This window comes from Myotis myotis, unplaced genomic scaffold (assembly GCF_014108235.1).
Source record: "Myotis myotis isolate mMyoMyo1 unplaced genomic scaffold, mMyoMyo1.p scaffold_m19_p_5, whole genome shotgun sequence".
Taxonomy (NCBI): domain Eukaryota; kingdom Metazoa; phylum Chordata; class Mammalia; order Chiroptera; family Vespertilionidae; genus Myotis; species Myotis myotis.
Window position 1 is genome coordinate 110,145,954 of NW_023416357.1, and position 23,508 is coordinate 110,169,461.

At 50.1% G+C, this 23,508-nt stretch overlaps 2 protein-coding genes across 8 annotated transcripts in view; one reads left to right on the forward strand and one right to left on the reverse strand.

Moving 5' to 3' along the window:
• Positions 1–421, forward strand: part of DNAH3 (dynein axonemal heavy chain 3) — a 193,832-nt gene extending 193,411 nt beyond the window's left edge. Inside the window, exon 61 of the mRNA XM_036309630.1 lies at positions 68–421. Within this exon, the coding sequence (XP_036165523.1) occupies positions 68–421 (354 nt within the window). The remainder of the gene's footprint in view (positions 1–67) is intronic.
• A 2,062-nt stretch (positions 422–2,483) lies between these two features.
• Positions 2,484–23,240, reverse strand: LYRM1 (LYR motif containing 1). Of its 7 annotated transcripts, XM_036307807.1 has the most exons (7): positions 23,099–23,234; positions 16,630–16,776; positions 15,367–15,452; positions 11,960–12,148; positions 11,213–11,382; positions 6,030–6,122; positions 2,484–3,174 (listed from the first exon to the last, which is right to left on the reverse strand). In XM_036307807.1, coding segments are annotated over exons 4-7 (381 nt in total). In that variant the 5' UTR covers positions 11,961–12,148; positions 15,367–15,452; positions 16,630–16,776; positions 23,099–23,234; the 3' UTR covers positions 2,484–3,057. The 7 variants fall into 7 exon arrangements, with proteins under 7 accessions (XP_036163700.1, XP_036163702.1, XP_036163699.1 ...); XM_036307809.1 differs by lacking the exon at positions 15,367–15,452 and having other exon boundaries at positions 11,978–12,148; XM_036307806.1 differs by lacking the exon at positions 15,367–15,452.
• Between the last annotated feature and the right edge of the window lie 268 nt (positions 23,241–23,508).

A 23,508-nucleotide genomic window follows, 5' to 3' on the forward strand; every position in this document is an offset into this window, starting at 1 on the left:
CAGACATCGCAGCCAGGCTGCACTTTTCCAAATGGCAGGTCCCGGCACTCACAGTCCCCTCTTCCAGGTGACCACACAAGAAGCCGCCATGGAGAGCAGCCCGGAAGATGGGGCCTACATTAAAGGGCTCTTCCTAGAAGGCGCTCGCTGGGACAGGAGCACGCAGCAGATCGAGGAGTCTCTCCCCAAAATCCTCTACGACCCACTGCCCATCATTTGGCTGAAGCCCGGGAAAAGTGCAGCGTTTCTGCACCAGGACATATACGAGTGTCCAGTCTATAAAACAAGCGCCCGGAGGGGCATCCTGTCCACCACGGGCCACTCTACCAACTACGTCCTCTCCATCGAACTCCCCACGGACAGGCCCCAGAAGCACTGGATAAACCGCGGGGTAGCCTCCCTGTGCCAGCTGGATAACTGAGGCATCTGTCTTGACACAGAAATAAAGGGCACTCATTTATCACTGCCGCCTGGTGGCCCTTTCGTGAGGGGCTTGGCATGATGAAGGTGGTGAGGGTGACGTTACACTGACATCACACTTGCTGTGAGCCACCTATAGAGCAGCCCTATCAAGTAGGTTTGACTATCATCCTCATTTAGGGCTACAGAAACCATGCTACAAGGGAGGTTAGTAACATCCCCCGAACCAGACAGCCTGTGGGGGTGCTGATCTTGCCAGGAGCGATGGAGACAGGAGGGGCAGGTATCCTGCTCAAGGTAGGGAGATTGATGGCTTTTTTTTTTTTTCAAGAAACACTTTTTCCAAGGTGGAAAAGAACGTCAGAATGGCTAGAGAGCTGGAGCTGTCTTACTGTTCCAAGTGACATTGTTAGTCCTGTGAGGTGGAATCCATGAACCTTGCACTGGTCAGGTAAGCCACACTGCAAGTGCAAGGCACTGAGGGGGTTGCTAGGAAACAACTGCATTTTAATTAGTTGTCTAGCTCCCCCTTCAGCAACAAAAGCTGTGGAGGCAGGGACTGGCCATTTCATTCCTCAGGGGTCAAGGGACAGAATGTTTCTGTATAATGGATTGCATTTTTATATAACTTAAACATTCCTCCATTTTGAAAAGAAAGATTGCCGCGAGCTTCTTGGGACCAACATGGCCATGAACATCTCTCCGTGGAAGAGCAGCCTGTTCTTCAGAAGCTGGTGCCTTGGAGCCCAGCACCCGGGCAGAGGTGGCCAGGGGTCATCCCGGCCAGACACGTCAGCCTGCCTCCCAATGGCTCAGCAGGTGACAGCAGACAAACCTTGTCACCAAGCTACTCTTTGCTCTTTAAAAATCTAGTGTTGGTAGTTTCCATGTGAGTGTTGGAAGGACATTTCATTGAGAGAAGGGATATAGGAAGATAGGTTCTGCCTTTAAAAGACCAAAGCATGGAGATCGTATTGTCTTGGAGAGAAAATGCATCTTTGTAAAGAAGACGAGGCATATAACATTCCCTTTTAGGTACGATTCTTGGCTCACAGAAGAAACCCCGAGGCTAGTTAGCAATTAGGTGGACTTCCACCTGGGAGGAGGCCGGGTGGGAAAGGTGGTCTACAGAGCAAGACAAACACTGCAGTCACCCTGAGTTACTGACTGCGATGGAGCCAGGAAGCCGTGGTCGCTTGGTCCTTCAAGCACAGGTCACCATTTCATTGGCTGGTTGAGCGCACAGGCCGTGTTGAATGAAAGGTAAACATTAAACATTAGAAGCACTTCCAGGCAGGGAGATGCTTCCACAGAGACGAGATGGCAGGGGAGTGACTGGTGGGACAGCAGATTCATGACTCCCAGTCCAAGCAAGGCTGGGTGCGCACTCACTGAATGGCCCACACACCTGCCAGCACAGTTAAGTTTCTCTTCCACAAAGGCCTGGAGCTGCAATTGTTAAATCTGCACACGCTGCTACACCCAGGCAGTATTAAACAGGGTAATGCTGTATTCTATAGAGTTAGAGTTCTATACATTTTCACTGCCAAACCTTGCAGGACTTACCCGGAGCATAGAAAACGACACCGCTGCTCCCAGGAGCCTGGGATAGAATGCCCTTTTTGAATGAGAGGATCTGTGTGACAAGGGAACCCTAAATCTAGGTGTAGGCAGGAATTACCAACTGCTGCTTCTGTGGGCCCTCACACACACGCAAGCGTAAGTCCTTCGTTCCACCCTCTCCTTGTTCCATTTCTGTTTAGACATAACTTGAAAGCCAGCTTTGCCCTTGTACATTCTAATTATGTTAAGGCAAAATACTTGCAATGATGCAGTAGGAGTTTCAAGCGAGCCTTTTGGTCCCAAGTGCATCCTAAGTCCACGCCTGAAGATGCTATGCTTTAACGGAGGCAGGGCTTCTCGGCATGTGTGTGGAGCCGCCAGGCATGGGTCTCAACATTTCCAGGGAAAACTATGAGGAACCCAGTGGTGCACTTTTTAAGGGGTGTTTGTCTGGAAATTGGGAGAGTCTAAAGATGACAAAACACACACAAAAAGCCCACTTTTTAAAAAAAGATTTTTTATTTTTAGAGAGAGGAAAGGAGTAGGAGAGAATGAAACATCAATGTGAGAGCATAAACTGGGGATCGAGTCCGCAACCCAGACGTGGCCCTGCCTGGTATTGGCAACCTTTGGGTGTACAGGGCAACACCAATCCAGCCACGCCAGCCAGGGGGGAAAGCCCGCCTGTAAGCAAATCTATAACTTAAGAGAAAGCCTACACTATTCTGAGGGAGGTAGGTTGTTTGTGAGCAGCCATGAGAAACCCAGACACTGGGTGGCTTCTCAGTGTCAGCCAACAGGCCGGGCAAGGGCTTGCCTCGAGCAGCTTTGCCATTCTCCAGTCTTCTCCCTCGGGGAGGCCGTGAGGTCTGCAACCGCCAGGATTAGTGTCATCCCCGCAGACAGCAAGGCCCTGACACACTGTGAGCACACATCATGAGGTCATTACCAATATTTGGGCGCCTTTAAAGAAGATACTTGAATTTTTGCCCCAATCAAGGAGAAAGGTTTTTCCGTTTGGTTTACATTGAAGACCTAGTTGGCTCATCGTCTGAGAAATAAACTTTCCCTGGATTAGGAAACCTCATCATGAGACTTGAGATATACTGGTTTGGAAAGTTTCCTCAGTTTCTCCTGGCTTCGAAGTCCCCGGCCTCGTAGTGAGGTAAGGCCCATTGGAGGCAGATGAATCTGAGTAAGAAGAGTAAGAATAATGATAATATTAAGAACTATAATCACTGCAACAGCTTATATTCATTGAGCAGTTTCTAAATACCATGCTCTCTGCTCAGCACTACATCTGCAGAGTCATTAATCCTTACAATCATCTCCGGGCATTATATCAGCATTTACAGATGAGAAAGTGGAGGCTTAGAAGTTAAAACTTGCTCAGATTAGACATTAAGTGAGAGCGCGGATCTGAACCCAGATGTGTCTGATGCCAGAGCTGGGCTCTTCTTGGCCATGTTGCCTGCATGGAGGGAAAAGCCACAAACCACACAGTGAAATGAAAATGCAAAGGTGAGGGGAAGCATGGTCACAAAGATGTGTGTGTGGTGGCAAACTGGGACCAGCCTAAACGTCTACCGGAAGGGCTCATTCTCACAAAAGGATGCAAGGCAACCATGCAAAAGAGAGAGGCAGACATGCCCAGAAGCCAGGAAGTAAAGCAAGCAGGCAATAAACAGGACACCCAGGACTCGTGTAGTTTAACATGTTAAGCACCGTCAGTCACTGGTGACTGACACTATACTTTCCATCCAGAAGACAAAACAGGATGGGCGCTTAATGTGTTAAGAAAATGTATGTACATGAGTGTGGAAAAAAAGACTACAATGATATATTACCAAACTATCAAGTTGAGCCAATACAATATAAGTTAAATATTGATAATTCAAAAATTTAAAAAAAATCTACACTAATAAAAGACAAAGATGCTAATTGACAGTACCTTCACTATGCCCTAAGTCACGCCCACCAGCCAATCAGAGCGACTATATGCAAATTAACCCAACCAAGATGGTGGCCAGCAGACATGGAGCTGGAGCAAGCAGGAGGCTTGGTTGCCCAGGCGATGGAGGAAGCCAAGCTTCCTGCCTGCCCTGAGCCGGCTGTGTCCTCCGCTCATGGTAACAAAGTTTCAATTATAGCAGACAAATAAATCCTAGATACCTGCTTCCAGCCAGCCTCCACTGGGATCTGGGGTGCCTGGGGGTTGTGGCCAGCCTGCAAACAACCATCAGCCCCTCACCCAGGATGGCCACAACCTCATGGGGTGAGCGTCCCCACTGGGGGGCTTAGCCAGCCTGCAAATGGCCCTCAGCCCCTCACCCAGACTGGCCAGGCACCCCTGTGGGGACCCCCACACTGAAGGGGCTGTGGCCAGCCTTCAAACAGCCATCAGCCCCTCACCCAGGCTGTCCAGGCACCCCAGGGGGGACCCCTACCCTGAAGGGGCTGTGGCCAGCCTGCAAACAGCCATCAGCCCCTCACCCTTGCTGGCCAGGCACTCCTATATAATAAAAGGGTAATATGAAAATTGACCCTAACAGCAGAACGACTGGGAATGACTGGTCACTATGACACACACTGACCACCAGGGGGCAGATGCTTAATGCAGGAGCTGCCCCCTGGTGGCCAGTGCGCTCCCACAGGGGGAGCTCTGCTCAGCCACAAGCCAGGCTGATGGTTGCCAATACAGCGGTGGTGGTGGGAGCCTCTCCCACCTCCTCAGCAGCGCTAAGGATATCCGATTGCAGCTTAGGCCTCCTCCCCGCTGGCAAGTGGACATCCCCTGAGGTCTCCTGGGCTGCCAGAGGGATGTCTGACTACCAGCTTAGGCCCAATCCCCCAGGGAGCGGGCCTAAGCCAGCAGGTGGTCATCCCCCAAGAGGTCCCAGACTTTAAGAGGGCACAGGCCGGGCTGAGGGAACCCCCGAGTGCACAAATTTTTGTGCACCGGGCCTCTAGTGTGTGTGTGTGTGTGTGTGTATGCCTAAGTGACCATTATGACAGAACGACCAGTCAACCAGTCACTATGATGCGCACTGGCCACCAGGGAGCAGACGTTCAAGGCAGGAGCTGCCCCCCGGTGGTCAGTGCGCTCCCATAGGCCTGCAGGAATCAGGCCTAAACTGGCAGTCGGACATCCCTCTCACAATCTGGGACCCCTCGGGGGCCTAAACTGGTCGTTGGACATACCACAAGGGGTCCCGGATTGAGAGAGGGTGGAGGCTGGGCTGAGGGGCACTCTCCCTCTACCCCCGCCCCCAGTGCCCAGTGCACAAAATTTCATGTACTGGGCCTCTAGTTTAATATAAAATTTGCTGTGGATTAAATTTATAGTCTCCCTCTTACCCCTGGGCCCCAGTTCCCCTCTCAAGAAACAATTACCAGCAGTTTTTTGTAGGTCAAGGGTAGAAAATTGGTAGTTTCATATGGTCAACCCAATAGTTACAGGGGTCACTTCCACGGGGTGTGAATTTTGACAAATTTCACTTTCTATCTTATGCATGCCTTTAACGTTTGAACTTTATTATTTTATTAACAACCTTGTCTAATATAAGAAGAAAATCCATAAAAAAGTGTAAAGCAAAAGAGAACACTATGCAACTGCGAGCTGGCTTTCCCTTCTATACGTGGGAAAGCTATGCACGTAGGAGATAGTCTTCTTTGGCATCTTGGTTGGTCATGACAGGCTGATGGCATGCAAGGAGAGCTTGTTTCCAGCATGCCTCCTGCAGTAGCTCTGGCCTTCTAGCCCAGTGGTTCTCAACCTTCCTAATGCTGCGACCCTTTAATACAGTTCCTCATGTTGTGGTGACCCCTGATTTCATTGTTACAAATTGAACATAATTAAAGCATGGTGATTAATCACAAAAACAATATGTAATTATATATGTGTTTTCCGATGATCTTAGGCCACCCCTGTAAAAGGGTTGTTTGACCCCCAAAGGGGTCGTGATCCACAGGTTGAGAACCGTTGTTCTAGACAAACACTCTGCAAAGGATGAGTACCCACCACGGGTTAACCGGGTCACACTTACTGGCCTTGGATACGGGATCTGGTAGTGCAGTCCGATTTCGATCCTAGCTGTGCATTCATCTATGCACTGCTTAATCTGGTCTGTGTCTGTGAGCTGGTGAAAGACAAAACGGGCATTTTTCTAATGCCACACAGAATACTGGTACACATTTTCTGAAACTCTTTTGATTTACCATTCAATAAATTAAATATTGATAATTCAAAAATTCAAAAGAAATCTATGTATAATATATATAAAAGCCTAAGTGACTGTTATGACCGGATGACCACAGGTAGCTATGATGCACACTGACTACCAGGGGGAAGCTCAATGCAGGAGCTGTCCCCTGGTGGTCAGTGCGCTCCCACAGCCAACTTCCTGCAGCTGGCCAACCTCCTGAGGTCCCTCCCTGTGGCCGGCCAGCCCCTATTGGCCCCTCAGGGCGGCCAGCCCCAATAGGGGCTGGCCAGCTAACCTCCCGGCCCCGATGAGCCTGATTGGGACTGGGCAAGATGGGCCCCAATCAGCCCTGATCACCAGCCAGGCCAAGGGACTCCACCCGTGCATGAATTCGTGCACCAAGCCTCTAGTTTAATATAAAATTTGCTGTGGACTAAACTTACAAAATGAAGTCTCCCTCTTACCCCCGTCCCCCAGTTCCCCTCTCAAGGACAACAATTACTAGCAGTGTTTTGTCTGTCTTCCCAGTGGTATTCTCTGCATATATCAGCATACATGTATACATGTAGGTTTTTTTCTTTGCTTTTATTGAATTTTTTTAAATTGGACATTATTGTAGGAGTCCCCCTCCACCACTCCCCCTTTGCCCACCTAAACCCTCCCTCTTCCTTCACCTTTACCAAATTATTGCCTGTGCCCAAGGGGTATGCATATATGGTTTTTGGGGTTTGTTTTTTTGAGCGAGGGAGAGGGAGAGAGGAATAGAAACATTAATGATGAGAGAGAATCATTGATTCACTGCCTCCTGCAGGCTCCCAACTGGGGATGGACTCGCAATCTGGCCATGTGCCCTGACTGGGAATCTAACCATGAGCACCTGGTTCAAAGGTCAACGCTCAACCTGAACCACACTGGTTGGGCTGCATATATGTTCTTTAGCTAAACCCTTCACCTTCTTATCTAGTCACCTCCCACCAACCTCCCCTTGGGCACCAGCCAGTCTGTTCCATGTATTCATGTTTCTGGTTCCATTTTGTTCGTCAGTTTATTTTGTCCATTAGATTCTACAAATGAGTGAGATCAAATGGTACTTGTCTGTCTCTGACTGGCTTATTTCACTTAGCATAATGCTCTCCAGGTCCATCCATGCTGTTACAAAGGGTAAGGGATCCTCTTTTTTAAAGCTACATACTATTCCACTGTGTAAATGTACTATAGCCTTTTTTATCCATTCAAGGTTTTTTTCTCACTTTGTTCTGAATCTTGCTTTTTCCACTAATAAACTGAAGCTCCTTCTATATTTATGCATGTAAAACTGCCCCATTCTTTTTTTTTTAATATATTTTTATTGATTTCAGAGAGGAAGGGAAAGGGAGAGAGAAACATCAATGATGAGAATATGATCCTCTACTGGGGATCAAGCCTGCAACCCCAGCATGTGCCCTTGACTGGAATCGAACCTGGGACCCTTAGTCCACAGGCCGATGCTCCATCCACTGAGCCAAACCAGCTAGGGCTGCCCCATTCTTTTGAACAGCTGTACCAAATTCCAACATAATTTAACCACTCTTCTCCTGATAGACATTTAGGTTATCTCCAATCTTTGCCATTATAAACAAATATGTTATGGATCCCTCTAAACTTTTTTGGCTCATATACAAATATATCTAAAAGATAATTTCCTAGAGGAAGAATTATGGGTCAAAGGGTATATGTTCATGCATTTTTAATTCTCATAGATAGTGCCTCTAGATTCAAATACCCAGTGATTTTCAACCTTTTTAATCTCATGGCACAGAAACTAATTAATAAAATTCTGCAGCACACCAAAAAATGTAGTTTTTGCTGAGCTGACAAAAAAATATGTATAGTTTTAATTCATTCCTATTGGACAGCTGTTGTGTTGGCTGTTGTCATTTTTTTATTTGGCTATCTAAAGGAAGAGAGGTCAGTGCCCCTGACTTAAATAGTCAGGTATTTCATATTTTAAAAATTCTTGCAGCCCTGGCTGGGTGACTCAATTGGACTGTCATCCTATACACCAAAGGCTGCAGGCTCAATTCCCAGTCAGGGCACATACCTAGGTTCTGGGAGCATATGGGGAGGCAACTGATTGATGTTTCTCTCTTATATCGTTGCTTCTCTCTCTCCCTCTCTCTAAAAATCAATAAAAATATATCCTCAGGTGAGGATTAAAAAAGAAAAAGTATAACTAAAAATTCTTGTGGTACCCTCGTTGAAAATTGCTGCTCTAAGGGATTGGATTTAAATTCCTTCAAGCAGCTATGAATCACATTCCCACAGCACTTCTTCACATCCTCGCACGTTGGTCAAACTTTAAAGTAACCCAATTGTCTCAGCAAGTGCTGCTAGACACTGAATGATTCATCTCTCTCTCATTTTAAACTGTGAATTGCCTTGCTCATTAGTAAGGGGAAGAAATGGCTTCTGAAATTCTAAAATGGCCAAATTGTAGTAGTCCAGTTTCAAGTAAGAGAATGACAAGTTCATTCTCAACAACAGAAAGCTGGTGGTGAAGGGGAGAGAGCCCCTCACTCTGAGATGCCGCGAGTCAACGCAGGCTGCTAAGCAGTTGCCAGTGGCCTCAGAGCCGAGCTGGGCTGCAGCAGCCCCACAGGACACCACAGGGAAGGCTGGGCCGCGCGGCTTGGAAAGCCCAAGTGCCTTTGTGTCCTGTGGCACCTCCTGGAGCATGAGAATTGCAGTGCACAGACCCCAGTGCAGTCCCTTGGGCAGAGGCTCAGCTTTTTGATCTCTGTGCTTCTCAGAAGCTGTTGCTTTGATGCCCACCTTGGGAACATGTCCATGTCCCTTCCCATTTGCCTCTTAGGATTCAGAGCAATTCATGAGATACCTTTGGATTATTATCAAGCTCTTACAGCAAGTGGTTACAAGAAACTACGTATGTCTGTCTGTAATGAGCAATGGGGGATAAAGAAAGCCCTGACAGAGCTATGGCCACGGGGCCGAGGGCTCCTGGGCTCCAGCTTCCATCTGAACAAGTTTGGGTTAGAGTTCTCCAAATTCCACCTTTCAGAGGCTGCCTGCATGATTTGATCTCCCCACCACCTACACTAACACTAAACTTTTTCTTTATGCCCCGGCTGGCTTGGCTCAGTGGACAGAGCAGCGGCCTGCAGACTGAAGGGTCCCAGGTTCAATTCCGGTCAAGGGCACATGCCCAGGTTGTGGGCTCGATCCCCAGTGAGGGATGTGCGGAAGGCAGCCAATCACTGATTCTCTCTCATCACTGATGTTTCTCTCTCTCTCCCACTCTCCTTCTCTCTGAAATCAATAAAAGTTTTTAAAAAAATAAAAATAAACTTTTTCTTTAAATGGACTCTTCTAAGCATAGTAATTGTGAAAGTACCTGATACTCTATTTTCTTTCTATACATAGGAAAACAAGCACATATGTTAAAATGAAATGCCCATGTACCTCCCCAACATAAAAATCTCACTTCTGCACCGCCACTGCACACATGCGCCCTCCGCCCCCACCACACTGGGCCCATGCAAGCAGCAGCAAGTGAGGGACTGATGGCTGCCATACTGGAAACCAAGGGTCTTAGCAGTCCTCAGGCAAGTCCTCAGGGCACGTGCTGTTGTGGCACCCCCAGCACCACGCTGGGCATTGTGAGGCCATGGTCCCTGCCTTTACTGCCAGAGAGGACAACCTGACACCTAAAGCTACAGAAAGGCACAGTGGTGCACAATCAACTACCATATCGGAATTCAGGACAGGGCTCATCCTGGGGTCAGGTGAGAGCAGAGAAACTGAGGAAGGCCTCCTGAAGGCGAATTGAGTCAAAGTATTTGTAACGCTGGTCAATCTATGACACCCACAAGGCAGGCCCGTGAGCGACCTCCGGAGTGTAAGGCACTGTATTAAGTTCATTAAATACACTAATAATTTCATTATACACAAAGCAGACATTTTGAAACGATGCAATAAAAATAAACAGAAACAGCACTTGCAGTATTTGATTCCATTCCTCCCAGGGCAGTTTAAGGACCTTGGGGCTGCGTGTACGCTGGTGTGGCACGCATGGTGTGCACCAGGAGCAGAGAGTGGAGAAGCTGGAGGGTCACATGACCATTGTACTTGGGGGATGTCCTTCAGGTGGGTGGTGAAAGGCCAAGGCTGGGTGTTCACATATGGGAGCTGGAACCACAAGGCAGCTGCCGGTCCTGGACATCAGCACATACGCTGACCTTCAGAGGACTTATGGCTGGCAGCAGGGGTGTGGAGAAGGCGGGTCAGAAAGGAGACTGAGGCAGGGGCCAGAGTGGATGAAATAAAGGAAGTTTCATGAAGGAACTCAACAGCATGGGATCCATGAGATCACGCGGAGGTGGCCAGAGAGGTTGGGAGCTGGAAGCCTCGCTCGTGTGCGCTGTGCCAGGCCGTCTTCCTGAGGAGCTCCAGGTGATGCCTGAGGGCTTCCTGGGGTGACTGAATGGAGCCCCTCAGAAGTGGCTTTTGGCCCTGGGGTCTATCGGGGGTGCACTGCTATTAGACAGTTCCTAGGCACTACTGAGCCCCTTCTGTGGGCCCAGAGGGCAAGCTCACTCTGCTGGCCAGAGGCCTGAGTGCAAAGCTAGGTCATGAAGGGCATCCTGTGCTTAATTCTAGTCTCTTCCCTCAGAATGGGTTTACACTTGGAGGCTTTGCCTAGTTTATGAACTGAAAAACAAAACCAAACAAAACCAAACCGTGTACCCTCCCCTGGGAGTGGCCCACAACAGGCGCAGGGGTGCGGGGTTGCTCCTGCCGGATGCCTGTGGCTCAGCCTGCTGCGGGCGCTGAGCCAGGCAGCCCGACCGAGACCGAAGGCACGTGCAGGGGAGACCCAGCAGAGCCTCCACGGCTGAGCCTCTCCTGCTTGCCGCTCTGCCGCTGTGACTGCTGTCCTCTCGGCTTTAGGACAGAGAGAAACAGACAAACAAGCAGCTGCTCTCCTTGCCATCTCCGATCTCCGATCTCCGACTGAGGCTACTCACATTTTTGTTTTTCCGGAACAGCGTCCTGGCTTCGTGGCGGATGTACTGTTTTTCTCTCGCGGTGTCTTCCACCCGCCCTGACGCTGCCTGCCACTGCCTCGCAAGCCTGAAGATTCGGCGGTACAGGCCAAGCACTTCTTGTCTTGTGGCTGTGGTCATCCTCGCACTCACTGAAGTAGAAGGGAACATTTGCATGAAAACCCCACCTGAGAATAGGCAGCTAGAAGAGGTGCATTTTTTAATCAAGCTCTTTAGACTAAAATTGCTTTCTCAAGCAAGCTGCTTGGTGGCACTGATGGGCGGGCGCTGGCCTGCGCGTCGCCGCGTGGCTGAGGCTGCTCCCCGGGCTGTTTCCTACGACAGCCATTTTCACAAACATGGCAAAACCGAAATGCACATTCACTATTCTTTAAGCTGGAAAGAGTACTCGGGACGAGGCTCTCGGTGTGTACGCTGGTAACTTACACCACTGCCCTGGGGGCCAAGGAGCAGGCACATTTTTAACAACTGAATTTAGTGCAGGGGCTGCTAACTCAAGTCCTTCCAGGGCCGGCCGGCAGGGAACGTGGCTGGCGGGGCAGTGGCCAACGGAGAGGACATGCCCCCTTAAAAAGGCCGCTTCTCAGCCCGGCCAGTGTCTGCCACGTAGAAACAAGGGCCTGGCGATGCTGGACCTCCGGATAGCTTACTAGGTGGCCTTCCAGATTTTTAAAAGATGAAATCTCAAAAAAGACATGAATTCATTACTTTGGAAAATGTGAGTACCATGAAGGCCAAGCAAGTTGTGTCTGCAGGCTCGGTTCCACCTTAGTTCATCATAACCTTGTTGAAAAGATTTCTTGCGCTGTTGGTCTACGTCTTGTCCACAGAACTGCGCATGCAGAGAACTAAAAATCTCGGTGACGACTGAAGTCCGTGGCCCCTCTGGGTTTTACTCTGAGACAACAATGTTTTATGTTGAGAGGACCTGGCTAAGACCCCCACCTAAATGCATTCCCTAAAGTAACTGTATTTTAAAAAATTCCTGTTAATATCCTGAAATATTCCAGACACACAAAATGATACAGAGAGTAATACAATTAACAGCCACAGACTCACAGTGAACCTTAAAGGATAAACTGTATGGCTGAAACCCTCACTGTCCCTCTTCCAAGTCCAATTCCCGTTTCTCTCCTAGAGGGAACCCTAGCCTGACTGGTCTCTCTCACATGTCTTTGTAGGCAGCGTGAGATAGTGCTGCGCAGCAAGTTCTTAAACTGTATCTCCATGTGCATGGGCAAGGCCTTGCCTTCCTATCCCTTGCTTTTTTGCCCATTTCTGTGAGACCCATCATGCTGTTCCTTTAGCTCTAGCTCATCTGTTCTCACTACTGCCATTCGGCCCACTGTCTGGTCACCCTGTGTCCACTCTCCTGCTGCTGGACGTTAGGTACTTGCTTCTTTTACTTGGGCAAAAACTTCAGCCTGTTTCTCTGCTATTAACTTTAAATCAGAGAAGAAGGCCCATGCCTGGAGGATCCCTAGGGCATGGCCCCTGCCCCGCCTCTAACACGTGGAGCGGAGAAGAGGGAGAACAGATCAGAGAGGGAGCACGTGGCCAGGCACAGGGCCTCCTCTCCAGGACCCTGGCTTTCCAGACAGCTCACCAGGGGCAGGGAGGGGACGATGGAGATAGTGTGCCAGGCAGCCCGGGGTCTATGAGAACTCGGGCAGCTAAAGAATGTAGATGGGAGCTGGAAGGAGGGGCCGGCCCAGAAATTCCAAGTGCTTCCAAGGAATTCACCTCACAGGGTACCTCTCTTTCAACTGTGACTGCCCTTCCTACTCATCCCGACCCTGGCGACTTTTCCTGAGCAACCAGGGCTGAACCAAGGCTTAACTGTTTGATGAAAAGCTTGAAAGCACAACTTCACCAATTCAAGTTAACAGGACTGAGGTTAAGAGTCGACACCAATTCTGACGTCCACGATGCTTCAGAGAAATTGCTTAAAAGGAATTAATAAAAACCAAGAGAGAACATCATGCTTTATGGCCAATCGTTAATAAAAACCCAGAGGGAATGATGTTTTCCTGCTGAGGAAAGGGTTCTGAGTGCTGCTCTCCCTAAAATTCCGTGTTTTCCTGTGAGAGGCAGGGCGTCTGTAACAAACTTCTACTAAAGATGCCTCACCTCCGTTAGCAGGACCTGGAGGAGAGGGCCTGGCATAGGAGCACCGCAGCAGCTCTGCTGCGTCTGAATTTAACTGCTTTCCTTCTCTCCTCTGAGAACCTCAGCCCGAGCTCCAACTGATGATACACCAGCACCTGACACAGGAGCTCTGGCATTAGGGCACTCACGGTAACAAGCAGAACAACTGGTGCTTAACAGGCCTATTTTCAAAACCCTTGAATGTTTAAGTGCTGGGAAAACTAATCCTGAAAGGGGGTAAGTGATGTCTCCTCTCCAACATCAGTTGACATAGAAAGCCTACATGTTACTGGACTGAAAGGGTCCATTTACCTACATGCATCAAAGCCCAATCCAACGGGAACAGGAGTTTGCAGCAAAGAAAGTACGTACAGGTTTACAAGTGAGGAGATGGTGCCCAGCCCAGTCACAGGCAATTAATGCTAAAAGACCTAGCCTCCCAGTGGCTCCCAGGAAATGGGCTACAGGAAAAGGTCATGATCATGGTGGCTGAAGGAGTGGGAGTGAGCGCCCTACTCATCACTGTATCAGGTCCTGTCTGGTTTCATGAGGGTGTGGTGCCCATGGTCTTACTGTTTCATGACTTGTGACTGAAACCTATTTGAAGAAAAGGTGCTATCTTGAGCTTGACCAACATTCTGTGGTCAACAGACCTCAGGCTTTATTCTTAAGACAGTTGGATACTGACCCTGGTGTCCCACGGGTTCAATTATTAAGGAAAGGAATGGATGGAGAGGAATAAGAAAGGATCATGTGAAAGAAATGGGAGTTTCTGGGTGGCTCAGTTGGTTGGAGCACCATCTTGTACAACAAAGAGGTTTTGGGTTCAATTCTCAGTCGGGGCACATACATAGGGTTGTGGGTTCAATCCCAGTAGCATATGGGAGGCAACCAATCAATGTTTCTCTCTCCCTCCCTTCCTCTCTCCCTACAATCAAAAAAAATATCCTCAGGTGAGGAAGGAAAAAAAAAAAAAAGAGGGTTTCTGTGTGGATAGAAATTATGAAGATTTCCCGAAAGAATGTTCTATGGTTTCCCATGGTGTTCTATTTTTTTAAAAAAATATATTTTTATTGATTTCAGAGAGGAAGGGAGAGGGAGAGATTAAAACATCAATGATGAGAATCACTGATCCCCTGCCTCCTGCACACCCCCTACTGGGAATCAAGCCCGAAACCTGGGCAAGTGCCCTGACTGGGAATCCAACTGTGACCGCCTGGTTCAAAGGTGGATGCTCAACCACTGAGCTATACCAGCTGGGCCAGGTGTGTACTGTTTACAAGTCTGGCTTACCATTTCCTTCTAACTCTTGTGTGAAAAAAACAAGGAAAAGAATGCCTCTGTTGTTCTTATTAGAATCTTTCAGTTCTTTGGGGAACTCATGTTCTTTCTTATCTTAGGATTACATACCTATCTGTTATTTCTAGAAGGCTCTCTCCTGACCCCCTCCCATGTACCTTACCAACCCCTAGTCATCCTTTAGTTCTCCATGAAAACATGGAGGTCTCGGACGATCTCTCCCCATCCCCTTCTGCCTCACCATATACGCCAGATCAGGTCTCTCTGTTGAACTGTCCCTTGGCACCTTGTATTTCTTCTTTGTAGCAGTGATCACTCAAGAAATGGCCTGTCAATGTCTGTCTTCCCCCATAGACTCTAAACTCTATGGGGACAGTACCACATGCATCGTATTCACCGCTGAATGCTCAGCACCTGGCAAGGTGCAAACTGCTAGTCAACAAATGTCTGCTGAATAAATGAAAATCTCATGCTATGGAAGCTTGAGATTCTAGAAACATCATCAGCCATGTATAAAAAAATTTTAAAAGTTCTTATCCTTTTGATTTATATTTGTCTCTGTTCCTAGAAAGTAACTTGTTTAGAAAAAGTACCTTTTCCCTAGAAGTCTTCCTTCCTATGGATTTAATGGCTAGACACCAACATTTATTCCTCAAACCATCACTGACCTCTCACTGATGCAGAACCAACAGCCCTTTTCCTTCCTCTCTAGTTTCAGGGGTTGATCTGATGCAATGGGGTCTGCTAGGATTTCCTGCAGGACATCAGAAATATGAAGTTGTTTAGCGGTCCACAACTGAACTGCAGTATGGACTGCCTGTGAAGTCTATTCTTACATAATTTTTACAGTAAAAATTTTGTAACTTTCATTCTTATGATTGACTAGAGGCCCAGTGCACGAAATTCGTGCATGGGTAGGGTCCCTAGGCCTGGTGGCAATCGGGGCCTCCTGCCTGCCCACTGGGGCCTTCCTTCATTCCGCGCTGTCCCCTGGTGGTCAGCGCACATCATAGCGAGTGATCAAACTCCCGATCTCCAGTAAAACTCCCCCACAAGGGACACTTTGCATATTAGCCATACACACACACACACACACACACACACACACACACATACCAGAGGCCCAGTGCACGAAATTCATGCATGGGAGGGGGATGTCCCTCAGCCTGGCCTGCACCCTCTCTAATCCAGGACACCTCAGGGGATGTCTTCACTGCCAGTTTAGGCCCAATCCCGGCCTAAACCAGCAGTCAGACATCCCTCTTGCAATCTGGGACTGCTGACTCCTAACTGCTCACCTGCCTGCCAGCCTGATCCTCCTAACTGCTCTCCCCCACCAGCCTGATTACCCCTAACTGCCTCTGCCTTGGCCTCACCATCATGGCTTTGTCCGGAAGGACGTCCGGCCTAATTAGCATATTACCCTTTTATTAGTATAGAGGCCTGGTGCATGGGTGGGGGCCGGCTGGTCTGCCCTGAAGGGGGTCCCAGATCAGGGTGGGGGTCCCCTTGGGGGGCGGGGCCAACCTGGGTGAGGAGCCTGGGGCAGTTTACAGTCCAGCCACACCCCAATCGGGGTCGGGGGACCCCGCTGGGAGACAAGGCCGGCCTGGGCGAGGGGCCGCCAGGGGTTTGCAGGCTGGCCACACCATCGAGGTGGGGGTCCTCACTGGGGAGCAGGTGGCCTGGGCGAGGGCCTGGGGGCAGTTTGCAGGCTGGCCAAGCCCCAGGCTTTGTCCAGAAGGTCTCCCGGTCTAATTAGCATATTACTCTTTTATTAGTATAAAAGATACATAGAAGATAGGTATTTCTTTAAACTCTGCTTCTTTTCACCTCCTTAATCCCAAATCCCAGAATAAGAAGAAATAAGACATGAAGTGTGAATGGAAGAAACTGTGACTGGAAAGGGGCCTATTTTCTTAAAATCGTACCCCATACATGCAGTCCCAAGCTTAGTCACCAGCACCTGCCGGGTGCAGCCTGTGTGGTGCGATCAGGATGATGAGGCTTGCTGCTGCTGCACTGGCCTCGGTCAGCATCAGAGAAGCTTCCCCTACAGCAGGCGTCCCAGAGGCAGGCTGGGGAGGTGACGTACAATAAAAATATTTTCTTACTGCCCACCAAACCATGATTTAAAGTAATTTCATCTTGTAGTGATATAGCTTCCTTTAAATAAATGTATTACAAAACATTTTAAGCTAGTTTTATAGGTAAATAACAGTAAAAACAGTGACAGTGGGCCTGAAAGAGCAATTAGAAGGTGCTGCTGAGGCACATTCCTGCCACTGAGCCATCCACTTGGAATGGCTATTGTGTGCCTGCCACCTGCCCTCCCCCTCCCCCCCACACCCCAGCTCCCCGACTCGCAGGTGTTCTGGAGCAGCTGTCGCCAACCTTTCGGACCTCACGGACCACCAGGATCTGGAGCACCCTTCACCCAGCACGTGCAGGCCTTGGTCGGACAGGGGGCCCAGGGGAGATTCATCCACTTCACCCTTTCCCCCGCCAGGGTAAGACCTTGCAGCGTAAATATGGACATTGAAGAGCAGAGATGAACATGCCCTTTCTCCTGACCAAATTTAGAGCACGACTCTGGTCTCAGGAATGTAAACATTCCCAAAGCTGAGCTCTCAGGAGGCTTTGCCTTCTACTGAAGAAAAAGTGTTGCAGTGCAAGCCATGAGGACGAATGTAATCAAACTTCTCTTCCAAGGACTTTATGACTGAGGGGTGGGCAGAAGGAGAAGACTGTGAAATCTGTTGCAGTCAGTCTTCCGTGTTCGCTGTGCACCAGTGGTGGCTGGTCCGGGTCCTGCGGCCCTGTCTCCTCCATCTGGGACTTGCTTTTTGCCAAATGAAGGTCCCAACTCACACCACTGCTATGCCTAGCGCTGACTTTCACCCTTCGGCTCCCCTCACTTTTAATGGGTGCCTTTTCCACTTTCCACCTATAAAACACACATTTTGTAAGGGAAGGCGATTAGGATTACAGTGGGGCCTTGATTTATGAGTTTAATTCGTTCTGAGACCGAGCTCGTTAAGGAGCTCGTTAACTCAAATTACTCTATCAACTCAATGCAAAAAAATAGGCTGCGAGACAGCTGGTATCTCAAAAAACTCGGTAGTCGGGACACTTGTAAGTCAAGGCCCCACTGTATGTTTCATTCATTACACTCCTAAGATGGGCACATAACTGGAGCTTAAAATACAGGATGGGGCACAAGTAGGTTTACAGTTGTTTGTATGGAATATAATACAATAACACAAAAAGAAACTCCGCCTCATGTGCTGTAAACCTACTTTTGACATACCATGTACATTTGTTAGAATAAACGACACACACGAACGTCCATTCTCATCTTAAGATACAGGTGGTGGCATGTGGACCAGGTTTTCCAATGGAGGCCCGAGAGCCCTTAAAAATACGAATTAACCCTCACAACAGTGTGAGAGCGGCGCTGTGGGCCGGCGTTCTGTGGGGAGGAGCCTCGTCAGTTCCATGATGGGCAGTGTGAGACGCAGGGCTGTAGGGAAGCCTCACTCAGTTCATTTAAGGCCCGTTAGGGTTCATCCACTGGACCGAAACGACTTTGTTTCTGTGCAATTTAGAACCAAACATACAAGGAAAATGGGGTTGTCATACTTTTTTTAAAAAAAAACAATCCTTTGGGGGAATAAGGCTCATCACACCCAAATGATGAGGGAGTCAAAACTAACCCAGAAAACTTTCATTTGAAGAACCTCTAGGGAGCTGAAATGCTCTAACACTAAAGCAAGCTGGCCCTGGTAGCAGAGTAGGTTTTTCCACATCCGTAAGAAAGAGGCGGTATAATGCAAGCAATGAACTAACAAATCCTGACTTCACTACACTGGCAGGTCTTCCAGAGCCTCACGTTCATGAATGTAAAATTGGGCGACAACAGAACCTTCTTCAAAGAGTTGTAGTAAGAATCATTCATTAGATAATCCATGCAAATCACTTAGCGCAGGGGTGTTAACAAAGGCCAACGCCACCTAACAGCAGGGCAGGGCAGGACAGGACAGGACAGGACAGGACATGAAGGTGTCATTTATCTGTGCTGAGCTTGTCTGCAGAGGAAAGGAAATGGAGGCCTGTTGGCAGACGTACTGCTTTGTGATGGTAAAGGATTTTCCTAAAGCTGTTTCCCCTGCTCATTCAAACCCCTGTATGTACAGGACTCTTGTTCTTCAGTGTGAGTGACTGGCCCTGTTGGAGGACTGCTTATCTTCAGACCACAGAGCGTACTTCCTACTGAAAACATAATGCAGATGCCAGCACCAAAGGCAGGAGCAGGCTCCCCGTCCTAGTTTTCTTCCTTTATCTCTTACTCCTTGTTTATCCTCAGGGCACTTTTTCCTAGGTCCCAGATACTCCCTACAGCTTGGTGTACACCATATCCCATGGGTGTCATCCTCACTCAAATCCAATGGCCTTCAAGCTGCACTGTGCCCCACACTTCTCTGTCCTCCTCCCCTCCATCAATCAGCCATCCCTTCCCCCCCCCCCCCGCCCCCCAAACACACACCACAGACTTGTTTCCTGGTTCAGGTTTTGGTTACTAGAATCCAAAAAAGGAAGTACAATGCCACCCAATTTTGCAAATCTCAGGATAAGCTTGTGTGGCATCCTTAATCATATCACAGCTACTTTCTGAATAGTATCTTTTTACAAAGAAAGTGACAACGTCATGTGCCTGAGAAGGGGGCAGGCAGTAGAGGGCAGATCATGTTTTAATTTTACCTAAAGGAAAAGGAGTCAGGTTTGGCCCTGTAATATGGGAATCTTCACAACACAGGGAACACACAGAACTATTGACATCTGGAAGACTTAAACTCTCCCAACAAGATCTTATGGGTTAAGTACATTCATTCTGCTAGGTCGGAGAGAGCCCAGGATCGGACACATGCAGACATGTGATGAGATAATGGACTCCCCCTGGCATTTCTAACGGATCAGCGCGCCAGACACAGATACTGGCTTCTCCCTGAATCAACACGACCCCCACACACTGACTCCTTCCTGAACACCCTGCCGCCCCCTGCAGCGGGAACTTCCTCAGCTGAATCCCTCAGCTCAGGTCCCCGCCCCTCACCCAACCCCTCACCCAACCGCAGTATAAAAACAGCGCCCCCCTCCCTGTTGGCGTGAATCTACGTGCCCTGTCTTTGGGGTACATGGGTCTCCCGGGGACACAATAAACCTTTTCCTTTTCTTTCTTTTATGATTCACTGGACTCTATTTCTTACGCCGCCTCCTGAGCCACCTAACCTAACACATTCTAACTATACCAGGGAGGGAACTGCACTGGTAAGGGGACACCAATCAGGCTATGTTATCTGGGACATTTACAGCTGTTTTCCCCTCCAGGATCACAATTCTAAATAAAAACCAACGTTCTGCCCTCAAGTCAAAAGTATCTGGTTCCTTATCTGTGTATTTTGAGACGAAGACCAGGTAAGGGGTCAGTCAGAGGGGCTGGGAACCAGTTACAAGTAGGAGTTGGAGGTGTGTGTGGGCCCGAGACAGATGAAGACTCAGTCCATGCCAAAGATCAACCCCACTCCTTCATTCACAACTACTCGGGATTCCCACTCATCACAGGAATTAGGGAAGCCGCCAAGATGAAACTTAAATTTAAATGAATGTTTAGATCCCTCCTTCCTGATTATTTTCTAAGGAGCTGGGTTAGGAACCTGACAGAAGGACTTTGCCCCGAACATTAGATACAGCTGGGGCCCTCCAGCCCTGAGGCTAAGCCCACCATCCGGTACAGAGCTCCCTGTGTGCAGGGCCCCTGCCTGCCATGGTAGTTTCCAAGTAGTACCCTCAGCCATCAAATCAACTTGGCTCGCCTAGAGGCACTGAGCTCCTTACCACACCAAGTTCCTTCCAGTAGGAACGAGGACTGTCAGTTTTCAGTGTGAAATCATTAGCACCCAGGACCTTCAGTGATAAAAATACCCCACTGGCCACATGCAGCTCTAGGGCACTTGAAATATGGTGAGTGCCCAACTGAATTTAAATTCTATTTGACTGAAATAGCTACATGTGGACAGCACAGCTCAGCACAGCTCTAGACCGACCTTGCAAATCCCATGCTCACAGGGGGAGAGACTAGGCCAGCCGTGGGCAAACTACGGCCTGCGGGCCGATCCGGCCCGTTTGAAATGAATAAAACTAAAAAAAAAAAGACCGTACCCTTTTATGTAATGATGTTTAGTTTGAATTTATATTAGTTCACACAAACACTCCATCCATGCTTTTGTTCCGGCCCTCCGGTCCAGTTTAAGAACCCATTGTGGCCCTCGAGTCAAAAAGTTTGCCCACCCCTGGCCTAGGCGACGAGCACTGAGCCACAGGAAAGCAGCAGAGCTCCTTGGCTCCAGGTGGCTGGTGCTGGGTCGGAACCTCAGGCTGGTGCTGCCACATTATCTCATTTTTCAAATGAAGTGGAAAATCTGGATTTCAATGTCCAATTTTTATTTTAAAAAATTTTAATCTTTGAACCAAACTGACAACATGCTGGGGAGCAAGACCTCAAATGCCCAATTTTTAAAAGTTAGTAAGTAAATTTAAAAATTAATTCAAGTCACGTTGTGGCTGAACAATGGCAGGCAACATGTCTCGCCAGTGAGCAGGCTCTATCTGGCCAGCCTCTCCTGCTCAGACCGCAGGGCCTCTCCACAGCCACGGTGCGGCCACCGCAGCTCTTCCTCGGTGTCGCGGCAGATCCGAGGCTGAAACCCAGGCCTTCCCAGTCTTCTTCTGGTTTTAGGAGATTGACCACATCTAGATTTCGGCGGCGGCAGCAGGGACAAAAGCCCCTGCAGAAGCTGCTGGTCTGTGGCTGGCATCTTAGGAACACTGTTCAGACCTCGCTAGAGCGACATGGTGAGCCCTTTGCGTAAGGCTCTCTCTCCACTAGGAGCCAGCAGGACACAAAGACTAGTCCGAGGGGGAGACAGACATAAAAACAAGCAAAGCCAGGTTTGCTATAATGGACACAAATCGCATGGGCACAAGTCCCAAAGCACAGCGCCAGGGGAGGGAGGGGAAGCAGAAGCTGCTAGTGGTGGATGAGCCCCACTGACTAGGAGGGTGGGCCCCATTTTCCCAGAATATTAAGGGGGCCTCCTTGTCTATGTCAGTTTCCTTCGCAGGCTTCTTCTCTGGGTAATCTCTAAATGCAAAGAGCCCCCAGGAGGCGTGTAGGAGCCCAGGCCATCCAGGAATACGTCCCTACCTGTACTGATTGTCTCTATGCCTTCCCGACTTGCAAATCCAACTTCTCAACATCTTCACCTGGATGGTTAATACTCAGCCAACCCAGTATGTTCCAGGAGAGCTTGGGGTTTCCCACCCACTGTTTTCCCTCTCCTGTACCCCTCACGGCCAGTCCCGCAAGTCTACTTCCAAAATACTCTGCGCCCCTCCGAAGACCCCTCCAAAGAGGGGTACCTTTGCCATGATCGCTCTTAAGCTCCAAGGGCCCTTCTTTCGTCTCGTAACTTTTAAAATAAATGTTCTCTTTTAAACACGCAAAAAATGCGCTGTGAATTTAACTCTCCATTTCCAATGCAACTCAACACTGCCTGCCCCTCTCCCGTGGCTGCCGGCCTCCGCCTTCTCTACCCAGCAGCCACGAGTGATTTCCGAACATCTGGGTCACTACGACCACGGCACCCCTTCCGAACCCTCCGGGGCCATACACAGACCTGCCCCTGCCCACGGCTGTCCGACCGAGCCCTGCTCCTTCCTCACCGACCCTCTGCCAAGGGCTCCGCCCCAGCCCCTGGCCGCCTCCGGCTCCCTCCTCCGGCCCCTGCCTGCTGCTTCCCCTAGAAAGCCCCCCAGCCAGCTCCCTCTCCTCGGAGCCACCTCACCCGACGTGGAGCGCTCCCCCTCCCCACCAGCCCATCGGGCATCACTGCCGTGGGGGCGCTCGCTCGCTGGCATCTTCCTTATTGATCTACTTTTTAACTTTCTCTTGGACAGCCCTGCGGCGAACGGTGTTACGGCGCAGGCTCTCGCTGCCTAGAAAGGCTGCGTCCCACCCGCGGCGTCGGGGTCAGCGTCCCGCCCCCGGCCAGGCCCCTGCCGATCTCCCCCTCGCACTCGGGGACTGGGGACTCAGGACAGCCTCCGGCCGGCTGCAAACCCGCGCCCAGCGTCCCGCAATCCTCCCCCGCCCGGCCTCGGGCCGCTCCCTGGGCCGGTGCCCGAGGCTAGAGGCGCCACCGGGAGCCGCCCCGCCGGGCTGGGGTCACACAGGCGCGTCTCCTAGCAACGTCGACCCTTGCCCCACCCCAGCCTGCCCGGGAGCCGGCCCGTCCGCTTAGTCTCCGCGCCGGAGCCCGCGTCTCCGTCCCCTGCACTCACGCCGCGCCGGTCCGGCCTCCCCGACCCTCGGAAGCCCCGGGCGCCCGGCGCGCTGCGAGGAGGCAGCGCGGGAGCCCACGGAGCGCGGCGCACGCCTCGGCTGGCCCTGCGGCCGGGCCGCACCACGGCGGACCTCCGGGAGAGCCGACCCAGGTCTGCGGTCGTCCGAGCCCCTTGAATCGCACGCTTTAGCCCCGCCTCCTCCGCCCGCCGCCCTCCCGCAGCGGAGCCCACTGCCCCCCGCCCCCTGACCCCCCCGCTGTCCCCTTCCCGCTGCCCCCTTCCCGCTGCACGCCCCCCCTCCAGCCCCAATGGTTCAGCCCAACGCCCGCCGCCCGCCCTCCACGTGGCCAGGCCTGTGCACTCACTTGGCGACGGCTGCCTACGTGCGTACGTCGTGACGCACGCTC